At 38.6% G+C, this 27,193-nt stretch overlaps 1 protein-coding gene across 2 annotated transcripts in view; it reads left to right on the top strand.

Moving 5' to 3' along the window:
* atp6v1h (ATPase H+ transporting V1 subunit H) overlaps nt 1-16,655 on the top strand; it is a 37,193-nt gene extending 20,538 nt beyond the window's left edge. For both annotated transcript variants that reach the window (XM_026149490.2, XM_026149489.2), the window contains 5 exons: nt 4,105-4,283; nt 4,536-4,661; nt 5,767-5,868; nt 7,354-7,467; nt 16,257-16,655. In XM_026149490.2, coding sequence (XP_026005275.1) covers nt 4,105-4,283; nt 4,536-4,661; nt 5,767-5,868; nt 7,354-7,467; nt 16,257-16,326 — 591 coding nt within the window. In that variant the 3' untranslated portion in view covers nt 16,327-16,655. The remainder of the gene's footprint in view (nt 1-4,104; nt 4,284-4,535; nt 4,662-5,766; nt 5,869-7,353; nt 7,468-16,256) is intronic.
* Nucleotides 16,656-27,193: the final 10,538 nt, after the last annotated feature.

The following is a 27,193-nucleotide window of genomic DNA, read 5'->3' as shown; positions in this document are numbered from 1 at the left end:
GCAGAACTGCTGCGTTTGTGATGTGTTAGCATTAGTTTAACTGTGACTCTAAAACTTTTGTTTTGACTACTCTGTTAAGGCCTAAAAATGTTGAACCTTCTTGTAGCCACAACTCCTTAGGTGGTAACTAGGCTCTAAATATTTGGAGTGACTTGACTGTTTGATCTTTGTGAAGACATTGCAGGTTACTCTTAAAAGACATTTGTGATATATTAGTCACATTTGCTGGTGCCAGAAAAGATGGTGCCAGCAGAACACATGGCAAGGTGTCTGTCAGTTTTTGTTTTGATTAATGTTAGTTCTCTTCCTTTCTATAATATCTCTAAATGTCTTAGTACTACGTGTGTGATCACCAGTTGCCTTTAGAGATCAAAGCATCTTATGGTCTAGTTCTGAAACAAACTGCGCAAGGACAAGCTTTACCACCTTTTGACATACCTGTGCCAACTCCCTAATGCCACACCCTGGAAGAAGCTCCCAAGGAAACAGGGAAAACGGGCTGGTACACTCATCAGAGTCGGGGCTTACCTCTGTGCTTCTCATGCAACTACAGGACCAGTGGAGTACACCTTTAGATGGATCCTGCATGTTGTCCCTGGAGATCCCATAACATTGGATCAGCTTCTTCTGGTTCCCTGTTTTCCTAAGCGGCCTCGGTCCTGTGGATGTAGCATGGATCTCACAAATCTTTGCAGCCTTGCCTATGCTTGTGCTTCAGATGTCAAAATCTGCACTCTTCAAATAGCTTTATTAAATAATAGATCACCATCAAACAAGACATTTGTATTAAGCAACTTCTTAATGACAAAGTCTCAGCAGCTTGGTTTTCTGTTTTTGACAGAAACTGTGGTGAGTCTGTAGCTTTTTCTGAACTTCTTCCTCCAGACTTCACATTCTTCAGCCTCCCTTGGACCTCGGGTATGGGTGGAGGTATATGTACAGTGTTCAACATCCGTTTTCGTTGCCACCAAACACTCAAACAAACATCAATCATGTCTGCTGTGAGTCTAAACCTCTGGTCAAGGACATTCTAAATGTTCTGGACTCTTTTAACCTGACACAGTGGGTCACTGCCCCCCCTCATAAAAAAGGTCACACACTGGACTTAGTGCTATCACAGAGGTTTGGTGTGTACATGACAGAAATATCTGAATTGTGTCTCTCTGGTCATTTTCCTGCGATATTCACTATAACGTTGCGCTGCTCTTTAGATAAGTCATGCACTCTAGCACATAAAAGACAAGCGCGCAATCATCTAATAGCCCCTCAATCTAGTATCACATTTCTTCATTATAGGATAATAAATTCAGTCTGTGAAAGTGTCGAGGACAATTCTGATAGTTTTAATTCCACCTGCACTGATATCTTGGACTTAGTCGCACCACTCAGGACTAAGCGCTCTAAGCCATTTTCAGAACCCTGTTTGAATGAATATACACACACCCTTAGACATAAATGCAGCCGTGCTGAGAGGAGATGGGAAAACAATAGGTCGTATGTTTCTTTACAGGTATTTAAGGACGGTATCTCTGTTTATCAAGAGTGTTTACAGTAAAGTGTTTACTGTAAACACTCTAAATACTAATTCTATAGTTTTAGTGTCTACTTTTTAATGTTTTTAATCATATTATTAGTCCATGTAATAATTTGGTGCTGTACCTTCACCAAGTATGTATGATTTTTAGGCAATTTTGAGCGACACAGTTTCAGCTATTAGGCCCCCTCTCATCACCCACCGCCTCAGACCCCTGTGTGCTCAGCTTTATACAGAGATTAATTAACACTTCTTTTATTACAGGCTGTGTCCCATCATGTTTTAAATGGGCTCTTTTTAAAATCCTCTTCTTAAAAGAAACACATACTGGACCCAGCTGCTCAGGCTAATTACAGGTCCATTTCAAAGCTTCCCTTTCTTTCAAAAGTTTTAGAGAAAGTGGTCTACTCATAGTCTGAAAAGTTTCAGTCTGGTTTTAAGTCACTACATAGCACTGAGACAGCACGTTTAAGGGGTTTTAATTATATTCTTTTAACTCTGGATTCTGGCAGCCCTGCTACCCTGTTGTTGTTGGGCCTTACAGCAGCCTTCGACATGGTTAACCATGATATCCTCCTATCACATTGTAGCCTGAAAGAATCTGTTCTTCAGTGGTTTTGATCTCACTGATCTAGGAGGACCTTTTATGTAACATGGCCCCCTACAGCTTGAACATAGCCCCTCTTTATTATGGTGTACCTCAAGGCCCAATTTTAGATCCAGCCTTGTTTGCACTGTATATGTTGACACTGGGGTCTATTTTTTCACGGTATAGCCTTTCATTTCCGTGTTTTGCAGATGACTTGCAGATCTGTTGCCTTTAAAAGCAGGGATAGACTCATTTCAGCTGTTATTGTGTTGCCTTTTGAGATGTTAAACAGTGGATGTCCTTAAATTTTTTAAACCTAAATGAATGTTTGGCAACTCTGTTACTTTATCCACTCATTGTAAGACAAATGTTAAACCCATGCCGTGTAGCTTGATGGTTCGTTTAAATTGTGTAGGCAGGTGAGTGCACCAATATAGCTTTTTCCATCTGAGACAGCTAGCCAAGGTAACACCTTCCAGCTAATGCCTTTGAACACATTATTCATCTCTTCATTACTTGCAGATTGGACGTCTACAACTCTCTTTATTTCAGTTTGTACCAGTCGCCTCCAGCTCATCTGCCTCTTTACACTGGCTTCCTGTTACTTATATGATCTGATTTAAAATTTTACCTTTTGTTTTTAAATCATTAAATGGGCGAGTCTATTCTTACCCATCTTAGCTCCTATCTATTCATGCTCCAGAAAGAACCATGAGGTCTAGTTCAAAACTAATGTTATCATTCCAAGGCTTAAACTTAAGTCTCGCAGTGACAGTGCCTTCTCTGTGGCAGGTCCCACACTCTGGAATAGTCTGCTGCTATATATTAAAGCTGCACAAATGCTGGAACTTTTTTAATAGTGAAGACACTAAACACTTGTTTTAACAGCCTCAGTCATTGTTGTTCTTAGTTTTTTTGTTTTTGTTTTTTTCTTATTGTATTGTTCTTTCTTCTTCATATTTTTATTTTTATTGTCATTGTTGTGCATTTTCCTTGTTTAGTTGCTTTTTAGTTTGTAAAGCACTTCGGAAGCTGTTGGAAATATTCGATATAAATACATTTGACTTTGACCTTGACCTAGTCATAGCTTTTCCCTAAGTGTTAGCTGTAGGGGCCAATCAAGGTATGGAGTGATTTCTTCTATCTCAGTCCCAGTGCAGAAGCCACTTCTCTTTTGAGTCACTCCAAGTGTTGCCACCACAATTTTCTCTCCATTAAAGCCTGAGGCCAGGCTCCGAGAACTTTGTCCGCAGATTTTACGTCAGAAATAGCTTTTATAATACTTGAACATTGTGTTCTTGTTGCTGGGCAACTCTACTTTTCTTTCTCTTCACACTCACTCACAACACCTGAATTTGAATCCTAGTTAAGGATGGGTATTATGAAAACCATTAGCTCCATTGGACAGATTTTATACCTTTTAATAAAGTTGTCAACTCCTGATGTTAAACAATGTTACGATACTACAATGAGAAATACATGAAAATATAGAAAACAAATCAACTGCAAAATGGACCTGAATAAAATGACCAAACACGCACAACCGATTTCTCAAATATCAGTCTAGTCATCACAGTGATTCAGTCATAAAATCATGATGAACACATAAATAAATGCATAATGATGCTGCAGAGGTCTCCTGCTCATTGATAAAACAAAGGAATATTACAGCAACACAGTATAGATCGTATAGCAACATTTCTGACAGTAACAGTGTATATTTATAAATAAATTCTCATCTTTCATAAGTTGTTACAGGCAAAAACAAAAAAGGTGCAACAGGCAGATGTTTGAGGTTTAGCTCAATAAATTACTTAAACAGTTCATCATGAATGTTGAGTTTGTTTTTTTTTTTCATTGACTAAAAGTTAAGTATGATTTATTAGCCTGTTCGTTCATTGAGTCATTTCTGCTTTCTGATTCAGACCTCAGCTAAGTTTCTCATCAATTAGCGAATTAATAATGATCTTTTCTTTGACAGAATCTCCTGGAGAAATCGGTGGAGAGGGAGACTCGTCAGGAGTATGCACTAGCTATGATTCAGTGCAAGGTGCTGAAGCAGCTCGAGAACCTTGAGCAGCAGAAATATGATGATGAGGACATCACTGAGGACATTAAGTTCCTGCTTGAAAGGCTCGGAGAGAGTGTGCAGGATCTCAGGTACCTAATTAAGATTATTTATGAATAACATGTATTCATAGTTAGTTTACTAAACCATTATTTCTTTAAAAAATGGAGCTTGAATAAAAAGTCAAGTGTCTTTGTGCAATCCTTTTCATACAGCTACCATTAACATGTCCATATGATATTTCTGTACTTTAACTGTGCAGCGCAAATCATTCTTCTTCACATCATCAGTTAAAGTAGTTTTTGTTTTTGTCTGAGGTAATGATGTTTATTTTTGATCAACAGCTCATTTGATGAGTACAGCTCTGAACTCAAGTCTGGCCGCTTGGAGTGGAGTCCTGTACACAAGTCAGAGAAGTTCTGGCGTGAGAACGCTGTCCGCCTGAACGAGAAGAACTATGAGCTCCTCAAGTAAGCTGAAGCATCTGCTGTCATGAGATTACTCATTTTCTCCATTGCCTTTTAAAACATGATTTATTATTACCTTGACACTTCAGTAAGAGCAGAAGGACAAAGCTTCTCAAAGTGCACCTTGTTCCGATATTGAAGGGCACAAAGACTGTGATTTGTCACTTCTTATCTACTTTCGCCACAAGAGGATGTATATGTATACACATATATACACACACACACACACACATATACATATATATATATATATATATATATATATATATATATATATATATATATATATATATATATATATATATATATATATATATATATATATATATATATATATATATATATATATATATATATATATATATATATATATATATATATATATAGACAGACACACACACACACACACAACACTTGGACAGCATGCAGCCTTTCATGGCGTGACTAGATGCTGCTATGGAAAAATCCAGTTTTATACTTGACTCACAATCAGTTCTTTCGAGATACCTTCCCAATGCCTTACTTTTATCAGCTATGAGTTACACTCCCAACATCATGTGTCTGTGTTTCTGATCTAAGGACTCAGATCGCCAGAGATAAAACATCCGTTGGTGTGTGTGTGTTCTTCATTATTCGGGTCACACACTGTTGTGCTATTGACATTCTGTAAAAATCCTCATTGTCTCATCGCTGTCCCCTCTCTGTAATCAGCTCAGCCATCACCTCGGCTTAAATTAGCCTTCTGTTTTTTTAGTATTTACCCTTAAATCTCACGAAGGCTTTATTCCATGTTGAAGAAGCCACTTTTTCACTGCATGCCTTACATCTAATATCCTTGGCTTCAGAGTTTAGTGTTTGGGATTTCCAGTTTTAAAGTAGCACTAACCTTGGCTTAGTGAGAATAAGAGCGTTTCTACTTAGAAAACTGCTTTAAAGAAAGTAATCTCAGCTCTTATATTTTTCTTGAAGCTTTCTCAGAAAAATCTTTGCCTAGAAGCGTCTTTAAAGATATGTGATTGAGATCAGTAAGAATTAAGTGATTGAATCTTTTTTATGCAAACAGACCTCTGCATTTTAATGTTTTATTTTCACTGTGTTTCTTTGAAAGGATTTTGACGAGGCTGTTGGAAGTGTCCGATGATCCTCAGGTTATAGCAGTGGCAGCTCATGACATTGGAGAGTATGTGCGGCATTATCCACGTGGTAAAAGGTGAGATGTTAAGCATAAATACTATTAGATATTCACTAAAATCTATTAAAGATTTTTTTTGAAGATCACCTCCCACACACCCTGCCTCAAATGACAGCCCATCGTTGTAACGGAGTTGTTTTATGCTGGCTTTGCCTAGCACAGTTTGCCCTTGACACCAGATTTTTGGCAGTGGTAATCATTTAAGGCTTTGTGTGTTTCTCGTTTTATACAGTCACATCTAATCTGACTGCTCCATGCAGATTGTGCCAGTCGGGTGTTACGTAGTAATGTTCTGTTCATCTGTTTGTTGTTTAATGGTCACTGGCAAACATCTCATTACTGCCATCTCACCTGCCAGTAATATTATTTAACATACTTCAGTGATACTTAAATAGTCTTTTTTTTTTTTTTAATAAATCAAATCTACTCAAACTTAAAGGTACCCAAAATGTGTCAATTGTGACTAACAATTTATGCCAAACCAAAGTAAGTTTGGAGAGATTGAGGTAAGTGCTGGAGGAAGGAAGCAAAGTGAGCAGAGGCAAGAAAGAATATGTTTGTGGATGAGAGGGAGATAGGTGAAACAGTAAGGATAGCAAATATTAGTTATATGAGTTCAAATAGAGACAAGTCTGGCTGGACTTGACGAGGTTCAGTCACTATCTTTCCTGGCACAAACACAGTGTGAGGCATGATTTGTGAAAAAAGAGTGAAAGGGAAAGTTTACAATATGTTATTGTCACCTGCTACTATGGTTTGGAGACTAGGGCACTGACAAAAAGACAGGAGGCTGAGCTTGAGGTGGCAGATGTTTGGATTGTCATTGGGAATGAGCAGAATGTCAGGATTAGATGTGAGTATATCAGAGGGAGAGCTCAGGGTGGGTAGTTTGGTGGAGATCCCGAACAGAACTCAGACAGTTGGTTTAATGTGGAGCAGCAGAAGCTCTACCTGACTAGCAGAACTCCTCATTTAATCACAAGTCAGCACAGGCCTAAACAACCAAAATAGTTTATTTACCCAATTTATGTGCCTTGTTGAATTTAAGTGCCATTTGAGAGGATGATTCAGTGGGGGAATTTGATCCAGGGTCTTCAGTATGAACCCAGTGATCCTCTAACAAAGTGAACTTCAGGGTCAGTGCTGTGAAGACAAACTGGCAGTTCAGTAATATATATACACTGCAATTCATTCAGAATATCATGCACCTGGATGGAATAAGTTCACCCAATGGAAATGCGTAATAGTATCAGTGCTAGCACCTACTTTTTCTTTGATCAAACCTTTTGCGTTAATATTACAAGCATTACATCTGGTTTCCTTTTCACTGTGTTTTATCCTTTCACAAAGGCCAGTGACCCTGTATTAGATACACAGAAAATTTCACCAAGGCTGGATTAGATTACATGATGGCTCACTGAATGACCTAAAATACGAAAATAGTACCTGTTTACTGTGTATAAAACCTCTGTCCCATTATTCCCTATAACACTCCCATTTCAGAGTAATTGAGCAGCTCGGTGGAAAACAGCTTGTGATGAATCATATGCACCATGAGGACCAGCTAGTCCGGTACAACGCCCTGTTGGCTGTGCAGAAGCTGATGGTCCACAACTGGTATGAGCACTTTTTATAGTTTCTGTTTGATGTAACTCACTCACATGAACTTAACCTTAAAGCATTAGCTGAACGTTCCTGACATGAAAAAAAACCAATCAGCTACAGCTACACGCTAGTGATTAAAGACCATGCACACCCTCATGCATATTATGATTTACTCTGGCTGATTAGACATCCGCTAAGGTTAACGTGAGCGGAGATTGGTTGGAAATGACACAAGGTCAGTGAACAGTCATACTGATGAGAATGCTGAAGATGCAAAAATGATCAGAAAGAGGCAAATTAGTTGTTGACCTAAAACAATCTAAAAAAGTTAGTCATGTAAGACTATATTGGATGGTCAATGAAAATTTCATTTTTGAGCATTTAGTCATCATAGCTAGGGAGATTGATATGTTTCGCTTATTTAAACTTTATTTAAACCCATAATTAAAATAATGTAGATGTAAAGCCAATAATGGAAAATGTGAGTTAGCACAAGTGTGATGTATACACTGAAAATCACATTTTTACACATTGTATCTGTGTCCTGCATGCAGCATCTTGAATAAAAATGTTTAAATATGGTTAGATTTTGTAACTTTCATTTAAGGAGGAAGAGGCCATGCAATCTCTCAAATTTGCCTCAGACATATGAGAGAAAAAAAGCACTTTTATATCCTAAAACGTGACTGGAGAGGCGTTTTTAGGATTCTGCCTTTGTGCGTTTGATGTGCTGTTGGCTAATCAGGCTAATGCAGGGTGAGAGCCGGTTGTCTGAATTTTTGTTTACATTTACTTGAATTATGGTCGGAACGTGTCCTCACTGGCCTGAAAGCAAGTGTAATGAGGCAAAATAACTGTGTGGACAGCAGGGCTGCGCTGGGGTCAGATCAAGATGTGCATGACTTAGGTTCAAAATATTGACAGACTAGGATGTTCCACAAAATGTCAAATGTGCTGGGCTGTATGTTTCTCATGTCACGAATTTACCCAGAGTGAACTTTACATAGATAGTGTCTTTCCTCTGCTTCTCAGTCTTACAGAAAATAACTTGAATGATCTTATTTGCCAAAAGTAGATTGATTTAGATGATTGTTCACACTATTTTGCAACTTGTGGCTGGCATAAATGTGTTCAAGTAAATTTCAGCTGGTAATTACAGCATCAAGAAAGATCAGTTAGAAAATGCTACAGTGGTGCTATGGCACCTTAATTTAGTGTGTCATGTACATATCTATCATTCATATTCTTAACCTGCAGACTGAGATTGCAGCAACCTTTTAGGGGGATCACAACCCCACTTGTGCATCATGGATTGAATACACTTGTGTCTGATACAGACTGTAAGATGATAACACCCACTGAATTGTTGGCTACAGCATTTTGCTGCAATTACTCTGCTCTTTTCTTCCATATCTCATTATCAGTTGCACAGTTATAATTACCACTAACAGCTGGATTAAAATATTATGCAAACAAGCTTCTGCTGCTTCTCTGTTGAAATTCCAAATATTTTGTTTGACACTTCCATCTGCTGGGGTTCATGCCCACCTTTGGAGTTCTCACACTTTGTGATGCATATTTATCTTCATAGCCAAAATTTGCAAACTGTATGGCTAACTTTTGTCTTTTTTTTTTTTTTTTATTCTTAGGCTCTTTAGACCCATTGCAAGCACCATTATAAACTCGTCATGCTTGATTTTACTTAGGTTAAGTCACCACTAGCAACATTTTCCGGACATCCACTTCACCTCCCCGTCTTTGTGTGTGTCTTCTGTGTACTGGATTTCTTGGAAACAATAAAAATGAAAGCCAACTAGCATTAAGTGGGAATATGTTTGTTTTTGCTGCCACTATCTAAAACACACACTTTCAGTTTCCTGAGCAACTCTGGATGGAGGTATTATGATTAATATTACAGTGATGTTCCAAGTGGGCAATGTGATCAGTCATGCGTGGACAGAAGTTTATTTGTTTGAAATACCACTAAGAGTTACAGAAAGGGAGGAAGAACATTGAGTTCAGTGACTTGAAATTTCCAGAAAGCTCAAAGATCATTTACAGTCAGTGATGGGAATAACGGCGTTGCAAGTAACGGCGTTGCAAGTAACGGCATTACAAGTAACGCCGTTACTAACGCCGTTACTTTTTTCAGTAACGAGTAATCTAACTAATTACTATTCCTATCGTTACAACGCCGTTACAGTTACTAACAAGAAAATGCGGTCCGTTACTATTTTTCAACAAACAGACGGTTGAAGCCGTGTTCAGCTTACCGCATCTTATATCAGTTGCACGGAAGTAGCTGCCTACGTAAGTAATCTGGACGCTACAGCTTTAAGCAGCTGCGCGCGCTCCCGCGGACGATAATCACGATCACTGTCTAGCACGACACCTGGAGCTAAGAGGGCAAAACGATCGCATGAGTCCTGCTGTTTGACTGAGGAAGAATAAAGTATTCGTGGTAAGCCAATCACATGACCACTTAAAGACAAAGCAACAAGGTGATAGATACCAGTTTTTAAATTGTGTTGATAGGCCAATATATATACGCGGCGTTTTTTCCTCAATAGTTTCGTCACGTAAGGACAGCGCTAGCAAGCACTCTCTGCTTATGACCCCCCCAAGGGGAAGTTTTAGGAGTGTGAGAGAGAGAGAGCGAGAGAGAGAGAAAGACAGCAGAAAAGGAGAGAGAGCGAGTTTTGAGATGTGAGAGATTTGTGACGTTTAGCTTGTTTGGAGTGTGTAGCTAATGTGTTGTCTTGTGTAGTCAGTGTGTAGTGTTGTGGATAGTTTTGTGTTGTGTGTCAGAACAATGAGGTGACTGCTGTCTCCAGGTAGAAACAGGAGTGATACTCCTGCTGCTGTCACACCTGCAGGTATCAGGCTGTGATGTTCTCCTTCATAGTGGACAGAAAAAAATTTTTTGTGGCACAAATAATTTGTGTGGCATCTTATTGAATGCAGAACAGCTGATTGTTCTGTAAATAGTTTGAAATGGTTATTTAAAAAATCAAGATAAAAGGTAAATGGATGCAAATAACTTTGTTTGCAAAACTTGTACATAGGATTTTAAAATTGACAATTTATATTTGCATTTAAAGTTATGAAATATGATTCGTTAAACATGTTTGTGGTTGTTACAGTAAAAAATATAACTTTTTCTACTCTGATTTTATGTTTTTTGTCTGATTTTAGATCAATTGTGTTAATACAGTATGTAAAAATGAAAACATAACTGTAAATTCAGACATGTGAGGTTGGGCTGAAAAGGATGATACCAAACACGGCAAAGTAAATAGTTTTTAAAGGTGAAATGTGGAGGGAAAATCAAAAGTAGTTAAAAATGGCCAATTATACCCTGGACCCCAGAGGGTTAAACTTTTTTCTTTTCTTTTTTTTAAAGTAACGCAATAGTTACTTTTCAAGTAATTAATTACTTTTAGACTATTGTAACTCAGTTACTAACTCAGTTACTTTTTTGAAGAAGTAACTAATAACTATAATTAATTACTTTTTCAAAGTAACTTGCCCAACACTGTTTACACTACTGTGGAAATGTGTTGAGACACTCCTTATTTCTTTATATTTTGGTAGGAAAATATGTAACAGGTACAGCAACTATAAATGGAATTTCAAAATATATGGCAAAAATAAAGTTTGTACAATTCTAACGAGCTTGAAAGTCAATATTTGGTGCGACCACGTTTTTCTTTTACAAAGCCGGAACGTCTTCAGGAATAATTCTCCTGGCTTCTTGCAGGACATTCAGATCTGTTCTTTGGATGCTGGTTTCCTTTTTGTTCCGTTCTCTTTTACGATTGTCCTGCAAAGCTTTAGTACTACTGATGTCTGGGCTCTGGGGAGGCCAATCCATGACTGATAGTATGCACTTATTTATCCAGGTATTCTTTTACTGCCTTGGCAGTGTCTTTAGGATCACTATCAGGCTGAAAAATAGCGTTGCCAATCAGAAGCTTTTCTGATGGTATTGCATGGTGGATCAAAATCTGAAGGTTCCAATTTGTGTTAATAATTCCATCAATTTTGACAAGATCACCAACAAAACTCACTGACATGTAGCCCAAAGCTTTTAGAGAGTGTCCACTGTGTTTTACAGATGGCTTTAGACGCTCACTGTTGTAACTCTCTCCTGACATCCTCTGTAATTATCTGTACTGATGAAAAATTGAACCAATAATGTCAAATCTGGCATCATCACTCTATAAGACCTGTTGCCAGTGATTATCACTCCAATTCTTGTATAATTTGGCATACCTCAGCCTTATCTCCCCGTTTCCCTTCCTTAAAAATGGTTTGTTGACAGCCACACTTTCACTGAGACCATTTCTGATGAGACTTTTGCAAACAGTACACAATTCAGCTGAAAGGTCAAATGCATCTCTCAGGTCTTCTATCAGGTCTTTGATGGATTTTTCTTTCTTTCTTAGGGGCGGGACTTTCAGATACTGTTCATATCCTGCACATAGTTTTTTTTAATGCCTGCTATTTCTTCTGTTCTCCTCTACTTTCCAGTTTTCTTGTTTCTTTTTGAGGACACACTGAACACCATGCTAAAATGTGCCATGCTTTGAGTAACTCTTTGAAAACCACCTTGTTGGTACAAAAATACTTTTTTATGCCTGTAAAATTGTTGTATCTTTGGTATTTTCATTCAACTAAAGAAAACTTTCTTATGCTTTAATTATTCAAAAGTCAGTGCTAAGTTGTTCAACAAGCAAGAAACAAATAAGACAAACTAAAATCAACAAAAAATATTTTTTTCTGAATATGATCAAGTACAAGGATTAAGCATGAAAATGTATGAAAAATGCATGAATGTGTGGCTACGTAGAAGCAAAATATAAATGAAATGAAGTAGAACGTAGAATCGTATATAAGCATCACCTCTGCATTTACTGCATGCCATAAATTAGCTTCCGTATCTTGTTTGAGATTCTCCTGTTTTTACGTGGGGAATAAAAATGAAAGAGTCAGAGTGAAGTTAAAGAATGTTAAGTTCAAATGAAGGTGGAAGAATTGAGTATTAAAACAGGAGGAGAAAAAACCTGAAGGCTGCATATGAATGTTTTACTTCGAAAAATGAAAAGCAGGGATTACAACTGTGTATGAAGTCTGGTTTAAAATGGATGCAAAACTTCTGCACACGCCTGAATACAAGACTAAGTAAATTAAATTTTATATGGAAATTGACATTTTGTTTGACAGCTTTTTTTTTTTTATTCTTCCCTTGTAGCTTTTGAAAGCAGCAGCTCATAATTTTAATGCCCAGCACATAAATCACATTTAAAGACATTCACCTGTCCTCATTTATGCAGGTAGTTCTTATAAGACACCCTCCATCCACACCTACCTCTTGTGTAGGGCATGTTGAGCAACGTTGGTGGTTTTTTTGTAAAATAAAACATAATAATTAAAGAAAGGAATGTTGCTCATGCCATATTTCTCCATTAAGATGAACACTTTGTTACTAGTTTCAGTCCTCATAACACGACCTCCTAATGTGAGGGGGTGAGCTATTTCTCAAGGTTTTTTCGTCATACTGAAGAATCTGCTGCCTACACTCATTGCCTGCGTGAAAACAGAGGTGTGTGAATGAGATGAGAACTTTTTTTTTTCTTTTTTCTTTTTAAATTACAATGAAGAGTTTTTCAAAGCCGCTTCCCTTACCCGCTGTCACCTTGAGTGGGTTGACTTGTCGTTTCTAATATAACATTTTCTTGTTCCTACCTTTCTGAGGCCCCTGATGTCATGACAACAGCATGCTTGAATGTGCGCAAACTGTTATCTGGTCATTGTTTTTGACGTGTTTCTAAATCTCCAGCAAGCTTTGACTGAATGGTGTTTTTGCCAATAAGCTCCATAACTCCACGGTTGTCGTTTAAGCCTTAAGCTATCGCTGGTCCAGCCACCTTTATGCTGTGCTTGTCTCAGTTACAGTCAGTCCTCTCTACTGACATTTGACATGTTCATGATATAGTATTGGTTTGCCTTTCATACAGTAGCCTGGCTTTTTTTGCCAAACAAACTCAAATCTGTGCTCCGAGTCACTGTGAACTGTCTCCTTTTTTAAATTTGATTGATGATTTCCCATATTCTTGTTTGTATTCTAACATTATTATAGATTCAGGTGTTTCTGTCAAATACTGTAACAAATACAGACACGCTACCTTTACTGAATGTACACAGATGGTGTTTACATGTATAGTCACTCCCCAAAGGCCGCTCGGAGCAAAGAGAGATGCTGTTTGTTTTATAATGCAGTGCAAATTTAAAACAATACTACAAAAGAATCAGCTTATGTTGAATAAGTCTTAGCACCAGTGTTTACTTTCCTGAAAACCACAATGCTGTATTTAGTCCTAGGGTTATTACTCAAAAAAGTAATGTATTACACATTATTCTGTATTTTTCTTTAAAGTAATTCAGTACATTTCCTGCTGGAGAAAGTCATTACACACGTTACACACATACTCGTTACACACATGCAATCTTTTTTTACATATGAAAACCAGCACAAAGAGACTTCAGAGTGATCGCCATAGCGATTCTACTATAGAAGTATGAACAGGTAGAAACGTAGGCTGCAAGTCTGACTGCCCGTCAGTTTGTTACCCATTAAAGATCAGGACCTGGCTGCTGTGCTGGGGTCAGCATTCACTCAGATTGTTACTGGTTTTGTCCACTTTAGCATCACGTTCTCTTCCTTTTGTGCTATAAAAGTATGTCCATATCTACACTCCTAAAAAGTCGTAGATCTCTTTTTGATCTACAACTTTGACTTGAGCTGATTGTTGTGCAAGTGCACAGGAAGAAAAAACATGTATGTTTGTTTGTTTGAATTTTTTCGGCAGTGAAAAGATTACTGAAGAACTTTTGTAACAAAAGTAACTGTAATATAATTACTGTGGCGTGTTACATTACTGCAGTAATGAAAATTGTAACACAGCTGCACGGTGGGTGCAGGATTTTTGTAAACAGTCGAACAAGCTGCCGTTCTTGTGAAACGGTCGTGTAGCAGAAACTGTGTGAAAAGAAAATCTATTTTTGATCAGCTGTATGTGTCTTTCACCTCAGCACCACGGGCAAGCACTTACTGCCATTTCATTTGTCATTTCTTAAGTAGAGGCATGGCACGTGTGGTTGTATAGCCAATTTTAAAAGCAAAAATATAAAAAATAAAATAAAAGGAGAGACAAGTTTAAACAAGAATTTATAGAATAAACAAAAGGTGGCACATTAGATTTATTGTAGTTCACTTTGGACAGCTGTCTGCAAAATGAAATATTAGATAACATCTTGACAGTAAAAACTAACTTTGAGTGTCCGCTGATTTTACTGTGGCTAATACTTCTTAATATCATGCAGTGTTTCATGTCCACGACTCATTTCACTGTGTCTTACAACAGAGACATATGAAAAGGTGCCTTGGCTGCGGGACACTAACTTCATCAGTCATCCTACCAATTATTGCTATTTGCCTTTTTTTTTGTAATCTCACTGGCAGTGCTCTAAATCAGCGTACTGTAACTGATTTTTGAGAATGGGCTGAAGGTTATCTCTGACAGCTCCAGCAGTTGGTGTGCCGTGCTTTGACCCTGCATGAATTAGAGAAAATCCAAAATAAAGTCAAGCTCATGCACCCAGGTCTGTTTTTTAAAGTCATCCATGTCACCCATGATGAGTGTATGTGAAGTTCTGTACAAGCCTGTGGATGGGGGTTAGAGGAGGGTTAGCTAAAGATCAAAGGCTTAAAAGCTCTTATATGTCTTGGATATATTTGAGTTGATCTATAGCAGCTTGTGGTTTTACCAGCCTGGTTGTTTGGTCAATATTTAACAAAGAGGTATTTGGTATTTTCAGTAAGAGAGGTATGAGACGAACACATGAAAGTACTGTGCTGTTGTTTGGAAAAAGCTTTTTGCTGCTTCTGCGTTGGATGCATATTGTACTGTTTTATCTCACTGCTGTGATTCATTCTCATAATAGGGCAAATAAAAAAATAAAAATAAAAATAACCTCCTTCAAAAATAGAAGTGTACAGTGGTTTCATAAAGACATCCTTATGGCGCTGTTGCTTTGTAGAAAAGGAGAATAGTGATGAGTCTAAGCGTGCATATTTTTAAGGAGAAAATATTCTCTGTCGTTATGAGTATTCACCATTCCCATTTTTAGACTATTGAGAGGCATTTGATATTTCTGCTGCTGATAATTTGAGTGTCATGAAGCATATCTAAAAATGTTACTGCCAAGAAGAAACATGAAGCCGAACTGTGACCTTTCAAAGTAATATATAATGGGTCTATATTTCAGCATTACATCATGTCAGGGTCAGGATACCTGGGAGAAGCTCATATTGTTAAAATGAGAAGCTTCATTAAAAACCTGTTTTCACATTAAAGGATATAAAAGATCCAGAATCCACCCAATCAGAGAATAGATTGAAGTGAAAACATTCAGGCAGGTGGTGATCGGGGTGGATATTATCCTCCATTTATCAGAACTTCAAATGCTTACCGGTTATGTTTTGATTTAAGGAAAAATATGTACTGTTATTGAAAAACATGAAGTGTTTTTTTCTTGAAGTATTTAAAATTGAAGTATTCTTGATTTTCTCGTCTTACTGTCACCAAACAAATAAGGAAAATATACAATAAGCATGCCTTCCAAAATATTTCTTTGTTCCTTGTAACAGGAGGTATGGCCTTATTTGACAGCATGTTTAGTGTTTCTTGCTTTTTCAGTCTGTAAAAACAAACAAACAAACTGTTTCTCTTTCACAGGGAGTACCTTGGAAGACAACTGCAGTCCACTGATCAGCAGCAGGCTCCAGCGGTGGCTGCTCGAAGCTGAACACTGAATGGTCATGTGTGTTTGTGTCTCATTTTGTGGACGAGTGTGAACTGTACGCAGATTGGCAATTGTAATGATCAGCTCTTTGTTTTTGTGTAATGACTTGAAAAATCAAACGGTGCGATTTCCGCTTCTACACGCACCCCAAATGATCCTCGATGTTCCTCGATTTCCTTGATGTTCTGTCGTGCTTCGTGTTGTGACTCCAAGATAAGTAATGCTTGATTAAAGCCGCACTTTGTGTGTCTGTGATGATGTACAAAACTGCAAGTTATTTAAGTCTTAAGTCTGTAAAACATATGAATACCAATAAAAATACTTATCTGTGACATTCCTGTCCTGCACATCCTTTTACTGAGAGGTTGATGAGAAACGAAAGCTGAATAACAAAGAGATTTTCAGACGTGACAGCATTATTGAGCTTTCTTATCAGCCCATATGCAATTGGCTCCCCAGCAGTGGCAGCAGGGTGGCTAATGAAATATTTATTTATTTATTTGAGGTCATCTTCACTAGCTCCTGCCTTTGAAGGGAAACAGATGTGTTAGGAAGTTAAAGTGGCTTGTGGAATTAATTGTAATAATTAGAGTGCTCTTTAGTGAAAACACTCACCGGCCACTTTATTAGATACAACAACTCATTGTATCTGATTAGCCAACTGCATGGGAGCTGTCAGTGCATTCAGGCACGTAGACGTGATCAAGACAGTACTGATGGTTGTTGATCAAAGACAGGAAATACGGGAGTATTTCACAAACTACTGATGTGGGATTTTTCACACAACTATCTGTATGATTTACAGCGAATGGTTCAAAGAGCAAAATATCCAGTGAGCGGTGGTTATGTGGTGAAAATGAATTGATGATGTCAGAGGAAATACACACTTGTTACAAGTAAGGTATGTAGAAAGGCATCACTAAACATTAAAAATGTCCAACTTTAATGGGCTTCAGTAACAGAAGACCACACTGAGAGCTCCTCCCAGTCAAGGAACAGGAAACTTAGACTACAATTCACATGGGCTTACCAAGACTGGAAAAACATTGCCTGGTGTGAAACTGAGTCAGTTTCTGCTGTGATCAGTATCCCAGTATGGACCACAGTCTCTGAGAGATGTTAAGGAATGAATGCAAAATAAATTTTTAAAAAACTGTTTATTTAAAAAAACAGTCCATCATAGTACAAGCAAGGTGTACCTTATAAAGCGGCCATCAAGTGTGAGCGTATTTCTAACTCATCCTCACAAAAATTAAAAGAAATAAAATAAATCTTTGTGCCATGTTTAATCTGTTTTCTTTCATGTTCTACATTTTTTCTCGATTGATTACCAGAATGAAAAAAAAAACTCCTGAAATTGTGATTGGCCATTTTTGCTCCTTTATGTAAATATCTGCAATTGTAACGTGAATATTCACCTTGAGCTTTTTCTAGTCATTATCTTTGGCCGATCCTTCACCAACCGATGACACTTTCCAGTATTCCTGGATCATCGAGTTACAGAACTTTGTTTCGATAATCAGCTTTTTCTGTCTTCGGTGACTAAACATACGGGAATGTGTGCGTACATGTACACAGAATAGATCTAAATGGAGACTACCTGACAAAGAAAATGAAAGCCAGCTATCATAATGTGATAGTTGGCGATCTCATCCCTTTCTTCCTTTCAGCACCTCTTTCCAGTGCCACTTCTCTGCTTCTCTCAGAGACTACAAACCTCAGTATTATGTGGGTGAAAGAGACAGACGAGCCACAAAATCATTTTGTTCTAATAAAATATCCATCCAAGTTTTGATAATGTATGGTTGCAAAATGTAAAGTTTTTAGTTTTTTTAGTTTTATTTGCTTGTTTTGTGGGCCTCCAACAGCGCGTAGGTCCCCAGGCGCGTGCCCAGAATGCCCATTGGATAATCCAACCTAGCCTTCCAGTCACGCTCACTACAAACATCACACTGTGCTGCTAACAGCATGACAGCGAATCCAAATCCACAGTTGAAGGTTGTCTTGTGGACTTTATTAAGGTTGGACTCTGCTTCCTGTTGTGTACGCTCATTGCTTCTGTCCACAATCTCCCCCTTTAAATTACCATAGCCTATTTGTCGTGGATGAGTGGCTCTTAGGGGGGGAAAACAATTTTCTACCTGTAACATAGGTTTCAAATGCTACTTTGAGTTGGTGGAGTGCCCCCCGTAGAATTGAAATGAAATCTGAGCTGGCTGACCTGTTTTAATCTGACCTTCACTGTACATGTGCTCTTCACATCTCTTCCTTTGTTATTTTCTGTTCATTTAGCTCACACACAGTAACTGCAAGCATCAGCTTTCAAGTTTACATAGCAACAGATTCTCTCTGTAGGGCAAAGAGACCACTGCTTGAAGGTCCTCCATAATACGAAGTGTTGATTTTTTTCTCTCTTTTTTTTACATAAGTAACTAAGAAACAGTAACCAAGACTGCTTTTTACATCAGCCGCATCAAGCACCGTGTTTCGTTTTCTCTTTGATAAATCCCCGAAGGACAGCACACTTCTATCAATGTCGTGTTTTTATGGATGTAATTATCATTAGGCTGCATTCATTTTCTCAAACACTTGGTTTCTTGACAAAACTCTGGTCTCTATTGTAAACCACTAAGACATACGATCAGACACTTGGATATAATCATATACTATAAAGGTCAATCTGAAGTATGATGAATTCATATTTATGTCTACTGGCTGCTTACCTTCCGTCTTCTCTATGGCTGCTCAGAAACCTAATGAATGCCACAGTCGCCTTCCCTCTCACTTCCAATGACGATCACTGATTCAAAGCTGAATTTAATAAATGTTTACACTTTACTCAAACACTAATAATGCCGTCCATCATAAGCAAGAAGCGTTCCACTGCACTATATGAATGTAAAATAGACGGAAGCACTCGCTACATAAATTTCCATGGAGGACTGAAAACTGCCAAAATCAAAAAACGATTGGCGTAAAAAGTTAAAAACAAGTGCAATATACAAAAATCTGATGAAAAAAATGTGTCTTTGTTTGCCCACTTCACTGATATCATTAGTGTGGTATGTCATTGTGAGTCTTTAGTGTATATTTTTGAAACTGGCTTGCCCACCAGATTGATTTCAGTGTTTTGATTGTCTTCCTGATGGCTTTTGTGGGACACCTGTAGGGGAGAGCAGGAGACTCTCTATGGTTATTTGACATTCTTTCAACACCTACATAAATAATAGGCAACCATATGCAAAGGTTTTGTTAGCAGTAATATTAGAAACCTTGTGTTTATGTATGTGGATGCCTTACCCGGACATATCGTCATGAGAACCGAGGAAAAAAGTGTCTTTCAGTTCAACTTTTTCTGCGATTTGCTGCCTCTTCGGAGCTAAGATTGGCCACACAAACACATTAGATATCACTAGAAGGGCGACGTGTTTTCTATTGAGCACATCAGAACTTAGTTGGGTCCCTCAAATAAGTCAAAAGATATGAACCAAAAACAAATGTCCATTATAGAGGACATAAATGAACAGGCGGGGTCATGGATATGTGTGCAGTCCATGCAGGTGATGCTGGGAAAACATATGTATGAGTAGTAGAGGAGAGGAGAGGTGGCAGCTTGCTGTGAGACTGGAGTTTGATTCATTTCCTCTCATGTAGTTTTCTTTTATTTGTTGTATTTAGTTTCCTTTAAGATGTTTTGTTGTTAAATGCTCAATTTTATACCTTCATCTACTCCTGCCTCCAGATCTCCATCAGGGAGTGCAGAGACAATATGGATGAAGTGAGGGCAGCTATGAAGCTATGAGGAGAACGAAGAATGGAAAGGCAGTTGGTCTAAATGACATACCTGTATGGAGATGTCTACAAGAAGATATTGGACTTTTTAACACAATCCTAGAGAGTGAGAGGAATGTAGGAGTGTCAGTTTTCAAGAGCAAATGTCATGCGCAGAGCTATATTAACAACAGAGAGATAAAATTGATGAGCCATGCCATGAAGATATGGGAAAGAACTGTTGAAACTAGATTAAGAAGAGAAGTGAAGATCAGTGAGCCGCATTGTGGTTATTAATGTTGAGTAAGAGCTTGTGGCGTGTTGATGGAGAGGTTTAAGGAAGGTCTTGTCTTTGTGGGTCCAGAGAAAGCATGTGATAGGGTGCCAAGAGAGGAACTGTGGTACTAATTCAGGAACTAAGTGAGTGGGAAAGAAGTACGTAAGACTGCTGTGGGACGTGTACGTGGACATCGAGATACTGGTGAGGTGTGGAGTAGGGGCGACAGACGGGCTCAAGGTAGTGAAGGTAAATGAGTTTAAATATCGTCCAAAGCAACGGACAGTGCACAAGAGAGGTGAAGAAGACAGTGCAGGCAGGGTGGAGTGGGTGGAGGTGAGTGTGAGGGATGATTTTTGACAGAAAGAAGTGCCCTAAACCTGCATTCATTTTAATAGCCAGCAGGGGGCGACTCCTCTAGCTAATCTGTTACCTGGGTGAAGACTATATGAGTTATTATGAAGATCCCAGTATACTGAATAAAATACAAATTAAATGTGTGGTTGGACATTAGGAGTTACATTTAACATCACCACTAATGCAGAGGCAGTCAGCTGCACTGAGGGATCATCCCTCATTAACTTTGCACAAAGAGAATCAGAATATAACTGTGCTTTATTTAGTATTCGAGTGTTTCGTGTTTCTTTCACGGATTGCTGACAGTGATAGAGATTAAGAAATGGCTTCTGCTGATGTACAGCGACACTTGGATGAACTGCGCGCAAAACTGGACAACGCGTTTGCTCATTTATGACCGATAACGTATACATATTACAGATGGCCGAGACATGTGATAAAGTTCTGAAATTTTACAAGTAAAAACCTTTTCAGCTTAAAATTATTGTTGTTATTATTATTATTTCTCTCACTTCATTCATTTCAAGAAATATAAAGGTAGTGGTGCCTTGACACGTGAAGTGGTGATCATTTTCAATCTTGTTGTTTTCCGCTTCAAGAAATCTACAAAATGTGGCACTTGCCTGGGGGTACATGAACACTTTTGTACAACTTAAGTAATATTTACAACCGTCACTGTCTGGTGCTTTTATGGAGCATAGTGCTCATGGGAAATCTGCTTCCAGTTCGCTTCAGTGCTGCAGTTAAACTCCACGAGGAAAATATGGATGTTCTTCAGCTCTGAATCCTCTGCAGAAATCAAGCTATCAGGCTCAGATTGGTAGTCTAATCAGAACTAAAGTCTTAGACTACTTGTGAGTCTCCTGTGTGGTGGGATTTAACTTTAGTAAATAATGAGCAGCATTCAACAGCAACACCTACAGCCTCTTGAGCATGTAAACATCCCTTAATTTTTTTGTTAGGAAGCATTCAAATCAGGTTTCTCTGTCTCATTCTCTCGCTCCAGCTTGATGCACTGATCCTTTGTGTTTTAGCCTCTAACAGGTGTGGTGAGCTGGGATGTATGCAGAGTCAATATTTATGTAGAGGCTCACTGCCTCTGGCTGCAATTTATCTGACCCCGTTATGCTCCCCAAGCACTATTTACAGCAGCTGGCACACTGTGGTCCCTATGCAGGCTCACCTGCAACAACTGAGTGAACTCTGGACCCTAAAAAGAGAGAGTTTCTTTCCCCTGGCTTTTATTTGTATTATTATGCTACCCACATTTGCTGTACAGGGTCGAAGCAAAGTGCAAAACTGGCTCTCTGCATTCACTGCCATCCGCTGAGCCTCGGTTTATTCATGAAAGTCCCCTGAGGCAATGTCTTGTCTTGACCTCTTAATTAGTTTTATTTCCACTCTATCTGGAAAGTGTTTGAATATTTCCAGAATATTTGTGTGTTTAACACACAAGAAGGGAAAATAAGGACAAGTTTTCCAATTTGTGCTTCTAAATAGTTTGTGTTTGACATCTTTATCTGCTCAGCCTGTCAGATTGTTAGATCAGCTCGCACAGAGGAGGGTACTGTTGCTTTGCTTCATCGATCAAATCCCTTTGCTCTTGTAACCATGGGTCAGAGACTGTCCGTTCCCATAGTGACAATCAAAACAAGACTCTGCCGACAGGCATGCAGTGTGAAGCTCAATTTAAGGCTCCATCGAAGGAGAATCACAAATACAAGAGTAGGCTTATGCTTATGTGAGCTCACCCTTAAAGCCTGACGATAACGTGTGCTGTGTTAAGCTGCGTGCGTCTGCTATCTCATGCTGTTGTATGGACACTGCAATTACCCATTCCTGATGTTTTCCGAACTTCATATCATTGACTGAGTGCAGGTGCACTGTAATCATTTTCCTGCTGCGCTGTGTGAGCTACGTGAGCTGCGTGAAGTCACGCTATTTTCCGAATCATTTTGGTAAATAACTACCTAACAGTAGTTATATAGCACTTAGGCCATACTTAATGCTGATTGATGGCAGCATGGTGTATGCTGTTATTGCACAGTGTGAAGTATGAACCTACATTATTTACCAAAACCTATTAACCTTTCGCATTCCCGAATCAATCTTTATTATTGAAGAATGGATTGTGTAGACCTTTAACCCCCTGAACCCTAGCAAGAACCCCCCACACACATAGAAATACACACCTTTCCCAAACAGACAACAAACCCAATTTGGTTTTAATGATAAGACACATTTGCTGATATTTTTTCTCTCCTCAACTTTTCTAACTGTTTTTGCATTTAGCTTGGGCCATTGTCACTGCTCGTAACATGAGATGATACCTAGACTACTTAAAGGTTGCACATGTCATCCAACTTCTCCACAATGGCACAGCAATACGTGCCATTTCCGGAAGATTTGCAGTGTTTTACAGCACAGTCTCAAGACTTATTTATTTATTTATTGTAAACATGCACTATGGACCATTTCTATGATTTACCCAGCAGACATGTGTGCAGGACCTCAAATATCTGAGGCGATGACTGGACATTAAAGGTCTTTAACCTGCCAGCTTAGATGGGCTGCCTCCTGTATGCTCTTTTCCACAAGTGTGGGCACATCTGAAGCACTAGAAACTGTAGAAAATATCCCAAAATTGTTCAGTGTTCATCTCTGAAAATATCAAAGTCAGTAACACTGATCGAACAAGTTTCAAATATCTCAGCTACATCTCCAAACAATGTGTTGACTGCATATTTTCTATACTGTGGGTGAGTTTTCTTCACTTTAGGGTGCAGTTTACAGAAAAGCCACAATATTTGGTGTGAGCACCCATTCCCTTTGAAGTAGGAACAGGTCTCCTCATGTCACTGAGTTATCAAGGCCCTTTGGTAGCTTCTTCCTTCTATTCATCGAATAAAAGTCCCCCCAGATTCTTTCATCTTTACGGACAAAATGTTCCCAAAACATATTTCAGCCATAACACTGCATTTTCACAGCATTACATGACAAGATTTAAGATCACGGTGGCAAGTCAGAGAAAGAGTCAAACAGGCATGTAAGATTGACTCAATCTGAGGAAATTGTGTGATGTTCTTTTAACATTTTTCTGATGACACTGCAACTACTTTTTGTCCAATAACCACACATTTACATTTCGAAAGTACAACCAGAACACCTCAAACTGCAGGTAAATGCTCAAACACAGTGCACGTCAATCACATCATTACAAAGTAAGTCACTTTCATCCAGAGCAGACCTGAAGGGACCACACCATCTGGATATCTGGATATGCAGGTGATGATCTTTGCGAGACATGGTCTGCATATAAAGTTCTGACTGTCGCCTTCATACAATGGTCTTCATAATTGGCTGGATAGTTTGGAACTGACACACTGGCAAATGAGAAAGCCAGCAGCAGGTTTGCTATGTAATCAATGATTACGTGATTGTTGCAGAAAAAAGAGCTGGCGATGGCAAGAAACCACATTCAGGTTCAAGATCATTAACAGGCTATCTGTATCTTCCTGTATCTCTAAATTGTTTTCATCTAAAGTTTTCAAAATCAAATTGAATGCTGTTAAAAAGAAGGACATTTGGCAGAAATTCAACATTGACTGGACAGCAGTGAACAAAAAGCCATTTCAGCTTGCTTTTCTTTGTTTTTCTCAGGAGATTTCAATGTGCTGTAATGAGAATAAATCCTGGGGTGATGACACATTATTATGAGTTCCTCTGTGATTGCAAATTGATCTTGATGGCAGTAATCTGTAGTTTTGGAAATGACACCCCATTTCATCAATAGGAAGAGACTGCTGAGCCCCAGGGCCAGAGTGGAAAAGAGAGGAGAGTGCTAAAAACCCATAAAGTACTTCTATAAATTGAGATTATTCACTATCAGAGTAGGATCTTGAGCATGAACAGTAACTTTAGGTGTTAAGACCCCTTCGGTGCTTGCACACTTTATTGTGTTTAATATCAAAGAAAAGAAACAGACTTTTTTGGCATCTCAAAACACTCAATAATTAATAAAATTTTACCTTCATTTATTAAAAATAATTCTCTTGGAAATTTCTCTCTTGCAAAAGTCGTAAACCTTTGCTGTGATGCTTCATACTGTGGTCAGATGTATCCCGTTTGATTTAATATTCACTGAAGTGTGTTTTAAACTTTAGTGGAGCCCACCTATGGTAAGGTGATGGACAGCAAATAGCCTAGAGTGTTCTTAAAGGCACAGTGGCCTCTGTAATTGTGAAATTGTTAAAATTAACAAGGCTCTTGTTGAGTCGCAAATTCTGAAGCCAATATGATAACCTTATTATGCCAACGATGTGGAGGTCCAGCTTTTCAGATCCAATCAAAATCAAATCACTCAAAAAGATCCTGTGCAAAAGAGTAGAATTCTTGGAACAGAGTTTAATACACAGAACAGAAAAACAGTACATTTTACAGCAAAATAATAGCAAAAAAGCAAAGCGATGTGAACCCCGGGGTTTAAGCACAAACAGCACAGACACACGAAATGACAGACAGGAAAAAAGCATCCTGGGCCATATCAGCCCTCCTCATCCTGCTGTTGGGTATTTTTCCATTCCTTCTTTTTTGCTTGATCAGTGTTAAATTTAAACTAATAATTATTGTCTCACCCCCAATTATAAATGTAATTTTTTTGTCAATACTTTCCCCCAATCACTTGTCAATTTGCACTTTTTTCCTTCTTTAATCTCCGACACTAGTGTTACATAACTTTCTGGCACTACTCCATAGCTTTCCAAGCACTGTTCCCAGCATCCACCATTTTTAATTGGGTCCCTTTGACCAGAGTGAGTCCAAAAGTCTGCAAAACTACAGATATTAAACAGACTGCAGAGAGAAAACAATTAATCCTCCCGAGAACTTTGTCGAGTTTGCTGCCAGGGGTATGCTACTATATCCGTTCAAAAAGGGGGTTTCCCAACTTTGGGCAACAGAGATGGGCAAAAGGTGTCCCAGGTGCATCTTAGCAGGGCCAAGTGTATTTAACCCTTTGTTTGGACGTCACCGTTGGCCATAACACAATCAAAGGTAAGTTATTGATCCTAATTACTATTACTTATTTCAGACAGTATTGATCACATATGCTCATATACAACAAGTGGCACAAACTTATATATAATTGTGGATAATATTTGACCAACATATGTGGGTCTTGTGATGTTACACATATAGGTTAAATGCTTATCACAGTGATTCCATTAAATAAACACTCCAGTGTGTATGTATGTATGTATGTATGTATATATATATATATATATATATATAAACAAATCCACAACACTCCTGCTAGAGCCCACTGTGTGTAAGAAAGCATGTTGGCCCTGTAACAGAGAATGGTAAATGGCCTGTATTTATATAGTGCTTTACTAGTCCCTAAGGACCCCAAAGCGCTTTACATATCCAGTCATCCACCCATTCACACACTGGTGATGGCAAGCTACATTGTAGCCACAGCCACCCTGGGGAGCACTGACAGAGGCGAGGCTGCCGGACACTGGCGCCACCGGGCCCTCTGACCACCACCAGTAGGCAACGGGTGAAGTGTCTTGCCCAAGGACACAACAACCGAGACTGTCCAAGCCGGGGCTCGAACCGGCAACCTTCCGATTACAAGGCGAACCCAACAGTCACACAAACAGAGCTTCATAAGTCTTTTGCAAGGGGCTGGTTGACCTGCTAGAAGATTATCAGCAGCAATTCTTCCATTAGGCACTTGTAGTAGAGTGGTTAGACAGAAGGCACTCTGAGTAAAATACACATGACATCCTGCCTGAAGTTTGTCAAACAGCAGTTAATGGACTCTAAAAGTACAAGGGAAAACATATTCAGGATTTATTAAATAAAAACTGAGCTCTTTGGGTAAAAGTCCAAAACTAGTTCATGCATTAGATACTTCTAGGCTAGACTTGTAAGTGATAATTATCAGCATGTCCTAAAAACTCCCTGAAATGCCTTCAGTTGATCCAAAATACTGCAGCAAGAGTACTGACAGGGAATAGAAGGAGAGATATTTCTTCACTATTTGCATCTGATCGATATGGCAGCCTCGCTTCTGTCAGTCTGCCCCAGGGCAGCTGTGGCTACAACCGTAGCTTGCCTCCACCAGTGTGTGAATGCGAGAGTGAATGAATAGTGGCATTGTAAAGCGCTTTGGGTCCCTTGAAAAGCGCTATATAAATCCAATCCATTATTATTATTATTATCATTATTATCTCTGTATTGGCTGCCTGTTAAATCCAAAATTGAATTCCAAATGTGTTTATATACTACTCCGTGTTTAATCATTAGTTATTATTAATACCTAAAAAGTTCTAGAAACGTGCTTTTTTAGTTGGTTGTGGTAACCAAATATCTCTCTTCATGTGGGAATGTACAGCATATGTATCCTTGTCATCTCACAATTTAAATGGTCTCTAGTATTCCGTATTTAAAATATATTTT

This window comes from Astatotilapia calliptera, chromosome 18 (assembly GCF_964374335.1).
Source record: "Astatotilapia calliptera chromosome 18, fAstCal68.1, whole genome shotgun sequence".
Lineage (NCBI taxonomy): Eukaryota > Metazoa > Chordata > Actinopteri > Cichliformes > Cichlidae > Astatotilapia > Astatotilapia calliptera.
The sequence above is the reverse complement of the archived record's forward strand: the minus strand, read 5'-3'. Positions and strand labels throughout refer to the sequence as shown.